Raw genomic sequence first — 15,846 nt, forward strand, 5'->3', positions numbered from 1 at the left:
TAGCATGTCTCCTAAGGGGGGTGAGGTTTAGACCTGTGGGTGCTATCTATTGCTAGCAGGCACAACACAGCACACACACTTAATGAAATTAGATATGCCTTAGGAACGGTCTGAAATGTTATTTCACCGCCTCTAGACAGTGTTAGGATATTATAGGTCCACTGTTAATTCAACTCATGTCTTTTTTTAGTCTTCCATCTGTTATTTCCTTGGGGCAGGTGAGTGCAGCGCTCATTAGCATCATCATTTTGAATTAGACCAAAAGCAAAGTGTATTACCACAAATTTCATGTATCCAACCATCTCAACCTCTATAGTTTATTTAGTTGGGCTGTCCCATTCTCGGCCCCCTATCTAGCACTGCCCCCCCCCCCCCCCCCCCCCCATCATTCAGGGATTCCCCACCATTGCTAGACCTCTGCACACAGTGACCAGAGGTATTTTGTCATTTTATCATTATCTGGTGTATAGAAGGTTGATGACATGTCCTATCACAGCCTCAAATATGTAGAACTACGAACACGCAATCACACACACACGCAAAGTATACAACACCTTCTACAAAGTTACACTGCAGTCTATAAGTTCATGGGCGGTGACAGTGTTTGCTGTTTCGACATTGCTCTGAACCATGTGCTGGATATGTTAAAGTGCTATAATGTACATTTGGTTTGAGGCTGTGTTTATTCAAACTGGATGAATAGAGTGGGAAATGTATGGAATTTTAAAGGCCACATAGAAGGGCATAGAAAAGCCACTGTCCACATGGGACCTCAACAGGGGGTGAGGTTCACTTTCCAGCTCTCTACCCACTGGTCAACTTTACTCAAACTTATGGACCACAGTGTGTGTTGTTTGTCAACACACCCCCACACACACTTCCGATGCAGCCATCCATACGCAGTAAGGTAGACAGGAAGAGTAATTGGAGGGCTGCTTTATTGTTGGAAAAAGGTTTCGTGCTCAAATGAAGGCAGTCTGTCAGTGACTCTCCCCATGGCCACACTCTTGTGCAACACACCATTTCATTCCACAACAGCAACAACCGAAAAATAAATAAATAAATAAATAAAACAAAACAAAAAATCTCTTGCTTTATTTTTGATTATTCTCAGCAAATAAAGTCAGCATCCCCAGTCATGCAACGAAATAACATAGGCACATGTTAATTAGAATGAGTGAGGTCTCTATAGAAAGAAAACAGAAATGAGAGAATCATCCGCTGTGTGGCCTCAAAGATTAGGGCACAAAGCATGGGCCCCTTTCACACAACAGCCCACTTTATGGATTCATACAGACGTGATTGGAGGCACCGGCCCATGGTCCAGGGTCCTGTTCACCTTTGACCTTTGTAAGCAAGGCAAATTCCCACTGGTCAGAGGCTCTGATGTTTGAAGCTTTTTTTTTGTTAATAAACACAATAAGCAGCTGAAAAGGCACGTGCCGTATAGACGTATTGCACCTGAAATTAACAGAACAATGAAAACCATGATTATTCCAAATAAATTATAATAAAGCCATTATCATTGCACTAGTGTTTGTGTGTTGGAGTGGGTGGGGGGTGAGTGTCTAGAGTGAAACAAGCATTGAACAGTCACACACACACACACACACACGTGCACACACACACACACACACACACACACACACACACCCACACACACACATTCACACTCGCACACACACAGGTGTAAGGGACGTTTAGTACACAGGGGTTTGAATTAGTGTTTGGGGAAAAGGAGAGTGTGAAGTGAAAGAAGGACTAGGATAAAACAGTGCGAGGAAACACACTTGTATAAAAGGGGTGTGTGTGTGTCTGTGTGTGTGACTGTGTGTATGTGTGAGACTGAGTGAGCTAATGTGTATAAAAGTGGTGTGTCTGTGTGTGGTTTGCTTACTGATGTTGTGTAGCCAAAAATACAAACAGTGGGGCCATGTCTCACACAGTTATTCATATGAACACACACACATACACACATTTGTGTGTCTGTCTGCATGCGCGATATAGCTCTATATTTGCATTGATTTATACATACGCTTTTTATTTCATATAATTCTTTAATTTTAGATTCCACTCGTAAAAGTTAAAGTGTCTCATCAAATGTAATCCCTCTAAACATTTTCCAAACTAGCCACAAGTGCTCTAAGCCAGTCTGATGGGGTTAGGAGTACTTTGCTGGATTAGATTAATAGCAATAGTTTTTAACCACTTCTGTATTTACAAAATCTAAGCATGCTGTTAAAATAAAATTATATATTACATTATTTATAGTCCCTTAAAAAGTTCATTCTTAACTTTTTAGCATTTGTGCCGTTTACATTATAGCTTGTACTGTACATTTTTATATTGTTTGTCTTTATCATTTGGTTTTATTTTGTGATGACTGGTTCTGATTTTGCTTTACTTATTTTTAATGAATGTGAATGGTTGTTCAGTAAGAGGGAAGCAGTGATGATTTTTCAGTTTGAGTTTTGTCTTTTTTTTCTTTCTTTCTGTCTGTTCTTTTTTTTTTGTTCATGTGTATGCCCACACTCTGTCATGCAGCAGCAGGAACTGGAGGAAGAGAGAAGGACCTATAGAAGTCAGGAATGAAATCACAATAGGAAGCAGCTCCAGGATTCTGACGGTGTTCCAGCAAATTCTCTTTTTTGCCCCCTGTTTGAAGAGAAGGACCTGAATCTTAACGTGCAGGGTGCTACCCCTGATACTCTCTTTCACCTTCCAACACACCTGTCTCTCACTCATATCCCTCTGTACCTTACGACAATACACCTGTCTGTCTAAACATTACAGCATACACAAACACACAACCTTGAGTGCCTTATAACACACACTTACACATCTTGCCATTTCACAACATTTGAATGTAAGCATCTTTCAACACACAAACACACACATACTCTCCACCCGGAAAAAAAATAAAGCACAAAGATACAACATAATGAGAATGTTATAACTATGACAATCAAATAATGAAAACTCTCCCTTTCTGCTCCGACCACATATTCTCTATCTTCCACCCCCTACGACGTCTTCATTAAAAGCACAGATGAATCCAGCAGGACAGCGCCACCACAGAGAGCATATGCAAAGCAGCAGAGTTAAAACAGAAAAAATTAACTTTACAGACAATCTGAATTTTTCTAACATCTTCAAGCTTGTCCTGGTAGACCTGAAGTTATGATTAGCTCTCTGACTGTAACAGACAGACACACATACGCACATACTCACACAACAATCCCTGTCCGAGGTAAGCCCTCTAGAAGGGCATCTCAAGGGATGCTAGGCTGATTCACAAAATTGCTGCATAAAAAGAAACTAAAGGCTTTAGAATACACAGTCTTAAGCAATAATCTCTCAATCTCTCTCTTCCTCCCTCCCTCCCTCCCTCCCTCCCTCTCTCTCACTCATTCTCTCTCTCTCTCATTCTCTTTTTCTCTCTATGTGCCACAAAGCTTTAATTTCATATTTGTCAAGAGGCCTCTACTACAGTCATAACTGACCAATTGAGCAACTTCTGGTTCAGAAGAGCCGACGCAGGCCACTGTCATACAACTGGCCTAAAGCCAACCCTCTCCTGAAAGCCCTAAATTCAATCCCAGCCCTGTGACTTCCATCCAGTGGCGGGCCGAGCGCTACCGTCCTCTGGTGGTCTATGATTCCTCATGACTACTCATGACTGATTACTCATGCAGATTTCTGAACAAAGCATGCCATCATGCATCATCGTTATGCATTGAACAAGCACAATAATCCATTAATGAGTCTGGACTTGCGTGTATGTGTGTGTATGTATATGTGTGTGTGTGTGTATGTTTATGTGTACTTATGGGGTCCTGGTAGGCTGCACCAGCTTGGACAAATAAGTCTGACATCATGACAACAAAGAAATGTATGAGGAGTTACTGATGATGACATTGCTGTAATATCATGAGGAACATTTTTGGATGGTGATAAAGTTTTCTCCACATTTTCCTGTTTTTTTTTTTGTTTGTTTTTTTGCCCTTCAAGTAATGCAAAAAAAAACAAAGGACTGCCAGCTCAGACTCTGAGAAAGAGAAGAGAGAAAGGTCTCCACTCTCCCTCCTCTAGAATTAGTGTCTGTTTAGTCTGCATGTTCACTCAGTGCCACCAGAACTGTGTTGGGCTGAGCAGAGGGCAGAGTGGTGATTGGTGTATACACCTCGGAACACACATGCCAGAACCAATGAGGGTTGGGGTGGGCGGACCCCCCCATCTGAACACCTCCACCACTGCAGGTCAGCAGCTCTGTGTCTGTTTGTTTCTGAGTCTGAGTTTGGATGCAACAAAATAGGACAAAAGCAGATAATGTTTGGTTTCGTCTTAAAGAGTCTTCAAGCTTTAAGGAAACTGTTCCACTCTCCACTGTTAGACCTGTGAAGTCTGTAAACAATTTTTTGTATCTTATTCTTATTTTGAATATCTTTTTTTTGTTAACTTGCAAATGAAATTGTATCTGTACATGTGTGGTTAGATTCAAGAATTCCTCTTTCTTTTGCTTGAAGTTAATATTTATGTTATTCTTATTATTATTGGTATGAAAAGTCTCAGGGAGATGCGGCAGCCTAACACTTGGATTCCCTGACTTCTTTTTGGTTTCTGCCCTTTTTCTGTCCTTTGCCCTCGTTCTCATCCTGCTTGTCCTTCTCGGGCTTGGTGACGCTGTCGTAAGATGGCAGCGACGCGGTCGAGGGCGTGTTTTCTTTCTTTTCCTGATTGGTTCCTCCGTTCTCCTGCTTGTTGTTGGCGTTTCGGCGTTTGCGGACAAAACCAGACCGCGCCAGGTGGGACCGGTAGGCCCGCTGGATCACCATGGCCGACACCTCCTCCTGCTTGCGGCGCAGCGTGGTGGTGATGGGCTCGTAGGACACCTTGGACGGGTTGGCTGCCACGAAGCGCTCCTCCATTTGCTGTCGCATCATGTCCAGGTCCCCACTGTCTCCCAGCACCCGCTTGGTGAAGGCGAAGAGGATGTCGAGGCAATGTATGCGGTCGCCGCTGACCATGGGCAGGTCCATGGCGATGAGCTCGATGACGTTGGGCTTTGGGACGCGCAGCGGGTGCTCCAGCGCATCAGCAAAGTCGGGCAGCTTGGCGAAGGTGATGAACTGTGAAGCATCAGGGTCGAACTTCTCCCAGATCTCGTAGAATGACGAAAAGTCGTCCTCGCACAGCGGGTCGGCACTCTCCTCTGTGGCCACACTGAAGTTCTCCAGGATGATGGCGATGTACATGTTCACCACGATGAGGAAGGAAACGATGATGTACATGACAAAAAAGAAGATGCCCACCGAAGGGTTCCCACAGTTTCCTTTGTACGTGGTACCAGGGTTCTCATAATTAGGATTGCAGTCAGGAGGGTAGTTCAAGATTGGGGCGAGCAGTCCATCCCATCCGGCTGACGTGGTGATCATGAACAAGATGATCATGGAGTTGCCGAAAGTCTCAAAGTTGTACATATCGTCAATGCCCAGCTCTCTCTTTACATAGGCGAAGTTGGACATGCCGAAAATGGAAAAGATGAACATGACTAAAAACAGCAGGAGCCCGATGTTGAACAAGGCAGGAAGTGACATCATCAAGGCAAAGAGCAGAGTTCGGATGCCCTTGGCTCCTTTAATGAGGCGCAGGATACGTCCGATACGTGCCAGACGGATCACCCTGAATAGAGTCGGCGACACAAAGTACTTCTCAATCAGGTCTGCCAGGAACATACCTACAAAACACAGAGAAAACAGAGAAAGTTTCAAAATCATGAGCCACAATGAGAAGCATTTAGAAATGCAAACATTTATCTAGAAAGATCATCATAGAGTATCAAGAAAGAACATGGGGCATCACACATTATCATGAGGAATCAGAGAAAGAAACACATTTAAGACAAACTGGGTCAAAAAAGTTTCTTCCCTTTGCAGGCCTTCTCATTGGCTTTGATATGCAGTATCAGTAGTGTCAGTGTCAAACCACCAGTGGGCAGCAGATCATGAGCTGAGCTCTGCTGATTAATGAGGATCCATCTTTACAAAATTCGGGCCTCCATAAAAGGTGAAAGGGCCATTACTAGGTCTTCCTACTTGTGGAAATCTGTCTGTGTATTTATACGGCTAAAAACTCCACCCATATGGATAGGATGATTAAATTAAAACTTACCCACTACAGAGAGGATGACTAAATTAAGACTTACCCACTATAGAGAGGATGACCACAACACAATCAAAGACGTTCCAGCCATTGGTGAAGTAGTAATGCCTCAGAGCAAAGAGCTTGAGCACAAACTCAGTGGTGAAGACCACAATAAAGATGAAATTGACCCAGTAGAGGATTTCCTCCGTCTCATCTGATTGGTCATCTGTCTCCACCATCATAGTCACCATGTTGAGGCAGATGAGGATCATGATGGAAATGTCAAACACTTGCTGGGTTACAAAGTCAAACACTTTCCCCTGGATCATATTCTGCAAAGACAGACAGTGACAAAGAGAGAGAGAGTCTTTTAAAAACATGAATGTTGACTGAAATAGACTGAAATCAATGTTCAGTCAATATCACCAGTTAAACACAAGTCTGGCAGGGTTACTAATGTATACAATTTCCTCCCATAAACACAATCTCTCCTCAAACAGAGCCACAGTTTGCCAGTAAAATCTGACATGGAGGTGTGTGGGGGGGTGGGCAAGAGAGAGGGGGCAGGAGGAGAGAGAGGGAGAGAGAGAGAGAGAAGAGAGAGGAGGGGGGGGGAGAAAGAGAATGACTAAATCTGTGTACAGTAACAACAAAGAGACCTAAGAAAGACAGAGCGAGGAGGACAAATGGATACTGGATACTGTACCAGTGGTCTGGGAATGGGCTTCTGGGGTTTTTTGGATCCCAGCTTCTTCATGGCATTGTAGTATTTCTTCTGCTCCTCCGTCATGAAGATGTCCTGACCTCCAAAGTAAAGAGACAACACGAGTCTGGTTACAATCAACAGATACTCTGCCAAAGGCATTAGGCTACAAGGGAAAGAGAGGGAGACCAGAAACACTCTACTGTATTTTCATTATTATTTTTTAATAATTTCAAATAATAAAATTATTTGTTTATACCATGGCACCGAGTTTAAATTATATATAATTTTGTAAGTCACTTTATATAAAAGTACGTAGACTTGCAACTTAACCTAGGATGGAAGAAGAGTAAGAAAGGAGATAAGGTCTTATCTTTTTCTTCTGCTGGTTAAAGTTGTCAATGATGACACCAATAAAGAGGTTGAGGGTGAAGAAGGAACCGAAGATGATAAAGACGACAAAGTAGATGTACATGTAGATGTTGTCCTCATACATAGGTTGGTCCTCCACCTATACATACACACAAACACACAAATCACACCCATAGAAAATATAATATCAGATTTATTAATCAACACCCTCACTGATTAATGTATTGAAATGGATTGTATTGTATTATCAGTTATTTATATTGATTTGTATCATAGTATGTTGGAATGAAACATTTAGAGGACCTTTCTGGAGTCTACTGCAGCATACATGATGTCCATCCATCCTTTGAATGTGGCCTTTAGAAGACAAAATGCAGAAATATCATTGAGAAAGAAGTCGTTTTGTACATTTTTGGGTGGAACATTAACAGGTGTCTAACTATGGTTTATCTCTGGAGAAACCACAGTGCCACAGTGAGGATAGGCCAACACTTACCACTTGCAAAAGAGCCAAGTAGCCTGCACCCACGTTGTCGAAGTTGATCTTGACGTTTTTCCAGCGCACCTCTGTGTGGTTTTCCGCGATCAGCTCGAAACACTGTGTGCGGTTGTTGACATCCTCCGGTTCGAAGTACTGCTCGGACGTCGCGTTCCAACAGTAGTAGTACTTCCCAGCAAACAGGTTGACGCCCATGATGCTGAAGATAAGCCAGAAGATGAGGCACACCAGCAGCACGTTCATGATGGAGGGGATGGCCCCTACCAGAGCATTCACCACCACCTACAACACAGACAGAGGTGACAAACACAAACAAATAAATTGAACAGGACAAATGTATACATGCTGTGTATATATATATATATATGTTGTATACATACATACAATGTTTTCCATAAAACACATGCTGTATTGTAAATATTGATTTGCTTATACTTTGAAGTATACAATGTTTTTCATAGAAAACATGTTTGTCACCCCTCTCTTTGTCTGTGACAAACATGTTTCCGGAAAACATTGCATGCTTCACATTATAAGTAAAGCAAGACAGCTGGTGTTGCTAGACATGCAGGGTTTATTTTTTGGGAAAATATTTATGATTTTGGTTCTCAATGTATATCCTACTGTCTACTCTGAGAGACTGGTTTCTAGTGTAAATATAGCTACATTAAAAAGCAGATTAGATTAAGAAGAATACGATTAAGCAGCTGAAGAAGAGGCCGCTGAAATTACTTGGATTTCTATGCCACAAACGTATCAAAAATCACTGCCATGAGTCATGGCTTCACGGTGCTTATGCTGTATTGTATATTTATCTTGTATATTTAGTGAGGTTATTTAGGTTATTATATGTTTATTATGTGTAAATTATGTTCAGAGTACTTGTACAGATTGTATGTCATGTTTTGTTCTGCTACACTATGTTATGTTATGGTAGGTCTTTTTGGGCGGTGCCTTGTCATAAGAATTTCAGCGTCCAGTGTGACCCTGTGTCATTTTGTGCATCTGACAAATTCAAGACTTGTTGTTGACTTGTTGCTCTTCCTGACCAGTATAAACCCCTTGAGCTATTGAAACTTAAAAACTCCTCTAACTAACTCATCATCTTATCTTCAAGGTGACAAGAATAAAGTGGGCAGCATCTCTGTAGCACACGCATTCACATGCAATCACATGCAATCACAAAAAGGAGAGATGGGAAGATGTATACTCTTACAGTCCTATTTTCTTTAGAGCAGTGGTTCTCATAGAGGGGTCTATGGATCCCTGGGGGTCCATGAACCATAGATAGAGGGGGGCGTCAAATAATTTGCTATAAATTATAAAATTGTGCTGAACCATACAAAAAATGCATATCTACAGATGGGGACCACGAGCGCCAATAAAACAAGCATGTCGTGTCCATTACTCCACCCACGTTAACTTTGGGCCAATAGAAACTCGGATATGTGACATCACATCTATCTGTCATGAATTAGTCACTTCGCCTTTCCTGCTGCTGCTTAGCTTGGCTTGTTAGCCAGCTGGCCTTCTGACCAGAATGGAAAAATATTTCAGTCAGTCCACATTGTCAAGTGACTAAGACCAAACTAGCTGAATTGAGAAAATATAATGTCAGTTACATCAAGTTTTATTTTAACAGCGACGGAAGACCAAAACGTCTCATGTGTCTTCAGGTGCAGGCAACTGAAGCCATAAAGCGATATCCAATACAAGGGTTTACGATTATGGGGGGGGTCTTTATAAAGGTTCTTCTCATAGAAGTCTGATAACCCCTGCTTTAGAGTTTCTATTTAGATTATTACACGGAGGGCTTCTACAGTCTTTGCTAAAGAGTATATATCTTTCATTCTCTGCAAACGCATAGCGATCAGAGGATTAGCCAGTAGCAACAATGCCCCCCCCCCCCCCCCCCCCCCCCCCCCCCCTCACAGAAGGCAAGAGAGTTTCACACTGCTACCTCCTCCATAAATCAGTGGTCCACACCACACTAACGATACTGATTTAGTCATCTTATTCCAGGTACACTTTTTCTGAATGGATGGAAATAAGTGTCTCATCAGGCTATTTAGAGTAATATATCCTGGTAGCCTGATAGCTAATAAAGACTACACTGACTCTGGAACTGGCTACATTAAAAGTCAAATATGTTAATTATAAGTTTATGTTGAAGAATATGCATCCTCTGGCCTTGGTTCAGGAGTATTTTATTTAATTGAGAGCAGCTTCAAGCTCCAATGCCTTGGCTTCTCCTTTCCCAACCATTCTCAGTCTACCTCTCTGGGTCACTTAGGGTAAAAGCATTGAGTGACTTAATAAATATCAATATAACGTCAATGAACCTGTTCCAGAGACAGCTGTTGTATCAGAGTCAAAGTGTTAATGCCTTTTACCAGGTGAGTAAATACGAAACACTGAAAACATGTATGTCTCTCCCAACAGGGGAAAATCAGACCTGATAGGCAGCTAAAAGCTAATATCTAGGTGATTAAGACTGAGTGTGTCTAAAAATGCAGCATCAGCAATCTAATAGGTTGAAAGTCTCCATGCAGTGGTTTCCTGAGAGAGTGAGGAGGTTGGGAACATTGCTCATATTGACAATAATGTGGATGACATGCAAGGCCCAGCGGTTTTTTTTTTTTAAGGACTGAACACAGAGTCCCTGAAAAGCCTCATACAAAGACCCCACCCATCCCTGCCATCCTGAAGAGGAGGTCAGACATCTTGGATTGTAAAGTGGAAAGGGTTTAGAGCAGCAGGTACTACAGACAGGGAGAGGTTTCAGGCCTCAGAGAGAGAGACAGAGAGTCAGATGGGGATAGAAGTGAGTTCTTCTTCTAGTTCTTTTTTTCCACGGCCTAGCATTGAAGTATCATTTAAATAAATGATGATTTCTACTGCCTGGTCATCAATAACTTCACTCCCTAAAGCACCCACCTACCCAGCCATCAGGAAGGGTGGATGGGTGGGTATGCATAGAAAGCCAGATTGCGTAAATGATAAGGAAAGAGGTGGAGGAGATTTCAGGATGTTTAGTGAGTAAATGGGTGGGGGCAGCAGTGGCCGAGCCAGCATCAAACAGACCAAGCGACAGCGGAGAGAGAGAGAGACAGACTACTGCGCTGGAAAGCAAGGGTGAAAGAGATGAGGAGAGCGGGAAGAAGGTTGTGGGTCACTGATAACTGAAGACCACCATTCTATGTTCCAAACATGGAGACTCAGTATAGCGTTATCTGGTAACATAGAGTGAACCAATGCCAAAACAGCACAGTAAAATAATTTAGTAATTTTGATGGAGACTGGGTGTGATGGTAATGAATAGTGGCAGGAACTGCATTAGTTAGCGGTTTAGCTCTCTAGTTGTATTCAGAGTGCCATCTTAGCTCATGCCAGCCTTGCACTGTGCTCTGAATATGAAGCATCTGCGCTTTGCTTTTCTTTTCTTTTCTTATTTGGCTCCTGTTGCCTTAATGGTAACTGGTCGTCTTAATATGGCTGCTCTTGGCATGCTGTGGAGACAGGCATGCATTGAGCGTCTTACCCTCATGCCCTCAAACCGCGACAAGGCCCTCAGGGGCCTAAGGGCCCGCAAAGTCCTCAGGGACTTAATGGGGCCCAAGTCAGAGTAGCCCAGGGCATTAGCTATGAGGCTGACTATTGACACCTACACAGAGAGAAAGAAAGAGGAGGAGAAAGGTAGGAGAGGGAAGGATCACAGGAGGACAGGGAAAGGGATGGGAAGAGAGAGGGGCCACACTGTTAGAGTTTCACAGAAGGACTGAGAAGGAGAGAAACCCAGGACAGGAGGACTGGGTGGAAGAAGGAGATGCACAGACAGAGTGAGACTGCGTGTGCACGTCCACAAGGAAACTCAAGGTAAAGAGAGAGAAAGAGCAGGAGAGAGAGAGAGAGAGAGAGAGTGAGAGAGAGACAGAGAGAGAGAGAGAAAGAGAGAGAGGTTAAACAGGGCTCACATGCACAAAAACAGTGGATACACTAGACACAGAACCTCCCATCTAACAGTACTCTGTGCTCAGTCACAGCAGGCAAGAGACTGAGCAAAGGGAAGATCAGTTATCATTGTACCTGAAAAATGAAAAAGGGCAAAAAATGTACACACACACACAAGAAAAGAAAAAAAAACCTACATACACAAGCACGTTGGCAAAAACACAGAACACACACAGATGTACACACACAGCACAATACCCAAACACACACAGTGAGTGCACGTTGCACCACTTGAAGTTTGGCAGGAGGGAGGAAGAGGAGGAAGAGGATGAGGAGGAGGAGGGCTTTCTGTGAGATCACTGTTATCTGTGGTCTTACCCTGGCCCCTTATTGGCCCACACCACTGTCAATCAGGCCTGGCCTGGCCTCGCCCGACACCGAGCCAATACAGTCTTGGCTATGGAAAAACAGATGTTAGAGCTTCCACACTGCATACACCACACACACACGAACACACACACACAGACACACACGCAGGCACGCACACACCGACGCACGCACACACACACACACACACACACGCAGGCACGCACACACCGACGCACGCACACGCACACACTAGCAAGTTCCACAATGATTCGCAGAGCCCGTGTCAGCCTGTGCCACTCCGACCTTCGGCTACCTGTGAAATGTAGAGAGACTCTAAACACTTCTGGTAACCTATACTTGATCTCAACATCATAACACTGACACATCCATGTTAAAAAACACGGCACATGGTATGTCCTGTCATCAGTTACCAAGTCATTTAGTGTCATTCACCATCATAACAGTGTCTTGTTGTCATTACCAGGTTTTGCCTTGACAGTTTTCAATATGTTCGATGATATGACAGCTTATAAGAATGTGATATTTGTATATGGTATATAGTAGATGTGATATATACTGTAGATATAGGTGATTTATGGTTTAAAGAATTCTGAGGTCTGTCATGACAATTACAGATAATGGCAACACAAAACTGTCATCATAATGACTGATAACGGGACATTGCATCTGCTATGACGGGTTCATAACCAATGTATGCCAATGTTATGATGAAGTCTTGAACACTCCATCTTTAGACAGAATGTTGGACAATCACAATAGATTTTCATTTTACAGAACACATAACAATAATGTGCTACTGCAGTGTCCGTATGGTTCGATGCTATTACACCGAAGGTGTTTTACATTGGCTGCAATGTATCAGACACTGTGTAGCAAAGGGAGAGCGTAGTCACCCCACCAGGACTTGAACCCGGGTCTACAGGGTGCCTAACATGCACTCTCACCGCAACGCCAAAGAGCCAGGTTCCGATGGCATGGCAGTCAGAGCACATACTCATCTGTAGTGACGGCACATCGTCACACACTGAAAGAGCTGGCCTAAGAATTACTTAAGCAAAGTGACACTGTTATAGAGCCACACAAATACAAGTGCTTGTTTAAGCTAATACACAACCCTTGTTACAGTGTAACTATTCTGTTAACTGTAGTGTATACTGAGTAACATAGAGTTACAGCCATCGACAGTGCAACTACATAAAACTAGTCTTACGGTTAGACTAGGAGTAGGGGTAGAGAGATGCGACTACAAAACGCCAGAGTATTGTTACATACCAATTATAAGTATATTACACTGTCCTAAATGGTATAACTTAACAGCTTTGACAAAGACAGTGTTATCGTTTTTTCTTGTGGTGATGGTCTCTATGTTGATGGCTGCAAAAAAAAGAACAGCTTGACAGGAAATTACATTTTAAAATGATGACAATTAACAAATAGTAGAAAACATAAACAGTGAGTGAACATACAGTAATGAACAGGATCTTCAGAGATGTCCCTATTCACTGGTAAGGATATGTCAGTTCTCAATGGCGCTATATAAATGAATACAATTGAATTTAATCAAACTGAATTGAAACCAATTGAATTGAACTGAATTGAATTGAATTGAATTGAATTGCACCTTCATCCCTATGAGGTGACATATGAAACATCCCGCTAATGCTCCATTTAAAACTGTGTTACCATCCCAGCAATTACAAAACAGACTAGGTGGATTGTAGGTAGTAAGTGGTTTATAAATGTGTTCACTAAGATCTGATTGAAACATTTAGGTCTGAGGTATGATTTAGTCAGTACAGCACTCACACATGTAAACAAATGGATGTCATATTTTTAAATATATATTCATTTTGCAATAAAAATAAATCTAATAATTTACTAGCACAAGGTCAAATAGATTATTTACTTAATCGTGGCAGTAGCTGACCAAACAGTAATGGGTAAAACATGCACTGCCAAAAGAAAAAGTGATCAAAAGTCTTCCAGATGTAAGAATCACACATACACACACATAGATAAATGGGGGTGTTGGCATATCTAAGAAGATTGATAACATTTTTACTTTGAAAAGACTCATACATGTTGTATGTGCCACTTGTCCATTAATGGCAAACCATTGTCATGCTAATATCCACTGTCCAAAGTGATATACTATCCACTGTCCATGAGTGTACAATAGTGTATAGTTACAGTAGTATAGTAGGTTGTGTGTGAGTTCTGGTATCTGAACATCAGTGGAACATGAAGTAGTAGTTCATGAACATTTTAGCTCTGTACAATATTATGACAGTAGTCCAAGGTCAATCAGTCATGCTATGAATATCTATAAGTACTAAATTAGTCTAAAAGGGGAAGTATGGAGGATCTAGGGTGATCTATTAGCAGAAAGGGAATAATGTATTTATAATTATGTTTTCATTAGTGTATAATCATCTGTAACTACGAAACGTTGTGTATTTATTAGCTTAGAATAAAGTACAAATAATAAAGTCAATCTAATTCAGACACTTTTAACACTCACAATTCTCACACAAGGGGGTGGCCCTGGGGGGACAACATACATTCTGATTCTCGTTACCCTTTCGACATAGGGAAAAATGTGTCAGCAAGGGGTGAAGGCACCTTCTGGTTGGGACCAGAGTTGAAATGTTCACCCCAGGCTGAGGCTATCATCCTTGGGTGAAAAGCAGCCCTTACCGTTATAGACGATCTTCAGAGATAGATACTTTTGAAACACTAGCGCATAACCAGAAGTTCACACACAGGAATTCTGTGCAGTGTTTGTTAACATCACACCCCCACTAAACATAACATAGAACAAGACATTCTGTCCAGGACATTCAGGACTAGCCTTTCATAACAACATAAGACACAAAGGGAAGAGGGATCCTTACATCCACAATGAAGAAGTCGAGCCAGCACCAGGCATTGGTGAAGTATTTGACGAATCCGTAAGCCACCCACTTCAGCAACATTTCCAGGATGAAGATGTAAGTAAACACACTATCGGCATATCCCAGAATGACCTGGATGGTTTTACGCTGCTCAATGTAGACATCTTCAAAGGCCTGGAAGAGCAGACAAATACACACACCCGCACATAAACACACATGTACATACACAGGCACACACATATCCATAAAAAACTTCAAAAGGACCTTTACCAACGTAAATCTATATACATACATGAAATAAACCTGTAGCATACAAAACTTTCACATTGGACACGATTACCAAGATGTAGAATGCTACTTAGGGTTAGTTAATTGCATGTGTATAATCACTGTCTGCAAAATCCACACATTTCACAATATTTGCATGTATGTGTGTGTGTGAGTGTCCTTGTATGTGTAAGTACAAGTGCATGTCTGTGTAATGTATAAGTGTGTCTGTATTCTCACCAGTGCACCGCTACTAAGCAGGATCATGAAGATGATGACTGTTTCAAACCAGTTGTGTTCCACGATCAGGTAGCAGGTCTTCCTCAGCCACCACCAGTACATGCCCCATCCCTCCGTGATGGGCACATCACAACACGGGTACCGGGCAATGCATTCTGAACACATCACAGAACACAGCAGCATATTACAGTACTGTCAGGAATAGTTTGTGTGTGTCTACATAGTACAACACAAAACTGGACCACAACAGTGGCCCATGAAAGGTCCATCGCACTTACACTCACACAAACATACACACACACATGTGCACGCACACACACTGTTACATATATGCCCAAACAAGGGTGTAACCATGGTACAGACATTTGCCTACAATTCTCTATTTA

General features: G+C 42.2%; 1 protein-coding gene across 2 annotated transcripts in view; it reads right to left on the reverse strand.

The window, feature by feature from the left end:
- Positions 1–4,586: 4,586 nt before the first annotated feature.
- Positions 4,587–15,846, reverse strand: part of scn8ab (sodium channel, voltage gated, type VIII, alpha subunit b) — a gene marked incomplete at both ends in the record, with an annotated part of 38,583 nt that continues 27,323 nt past the window's right edge. For both annotated transcript variants that reach the window (XM_080845462.1, XM_080845461.1), the window contains 9 exons: positions 4,587–5,737; positions 6,206–6,476; positions 6,851–6,955; positions 7,221–7,358; positions 7,523–7,576; positions 7,716–8,000; positions 11,260–11,382; positions 14,954–15,127; positions 15,461–15,615. In XM_080845462.1, coding sequence (XP_080701588.1) covers positions 4,587–5,737; positions 6,206–6,476; positions 6,851–6,955; positions 7,221–7,358; positions 7,523–7,576; positions 7,716–8,000; positions 11,260–11,382; positions 14,954–15,127; positions 15,461–15,615 — 2,456 coding nt within the window. The remainder of the gene's footprint in view (positions 5,738–6,205; positions 6,477–6,850; positions 6,956–7,220; positions 7,359–7,522; positions 7,577–7,715; positions 8,001–11,259; positions 11,383–14,953; positions 15,128–15,460; positions 15,616–15,846) is intronic.

The sequence above is a fragment of the Sprattus sprattus genome (assembly GCF_963457725.1).
Source record: "Sprattus sprattus genome assembly, chromosome: 10".
Lineage (NCBI taxonomy): Eukaryota > Metazoa > Chordata > Actinopteri > Clupeiformes > Clupeidae > Sprattus > Sprattus sprattus.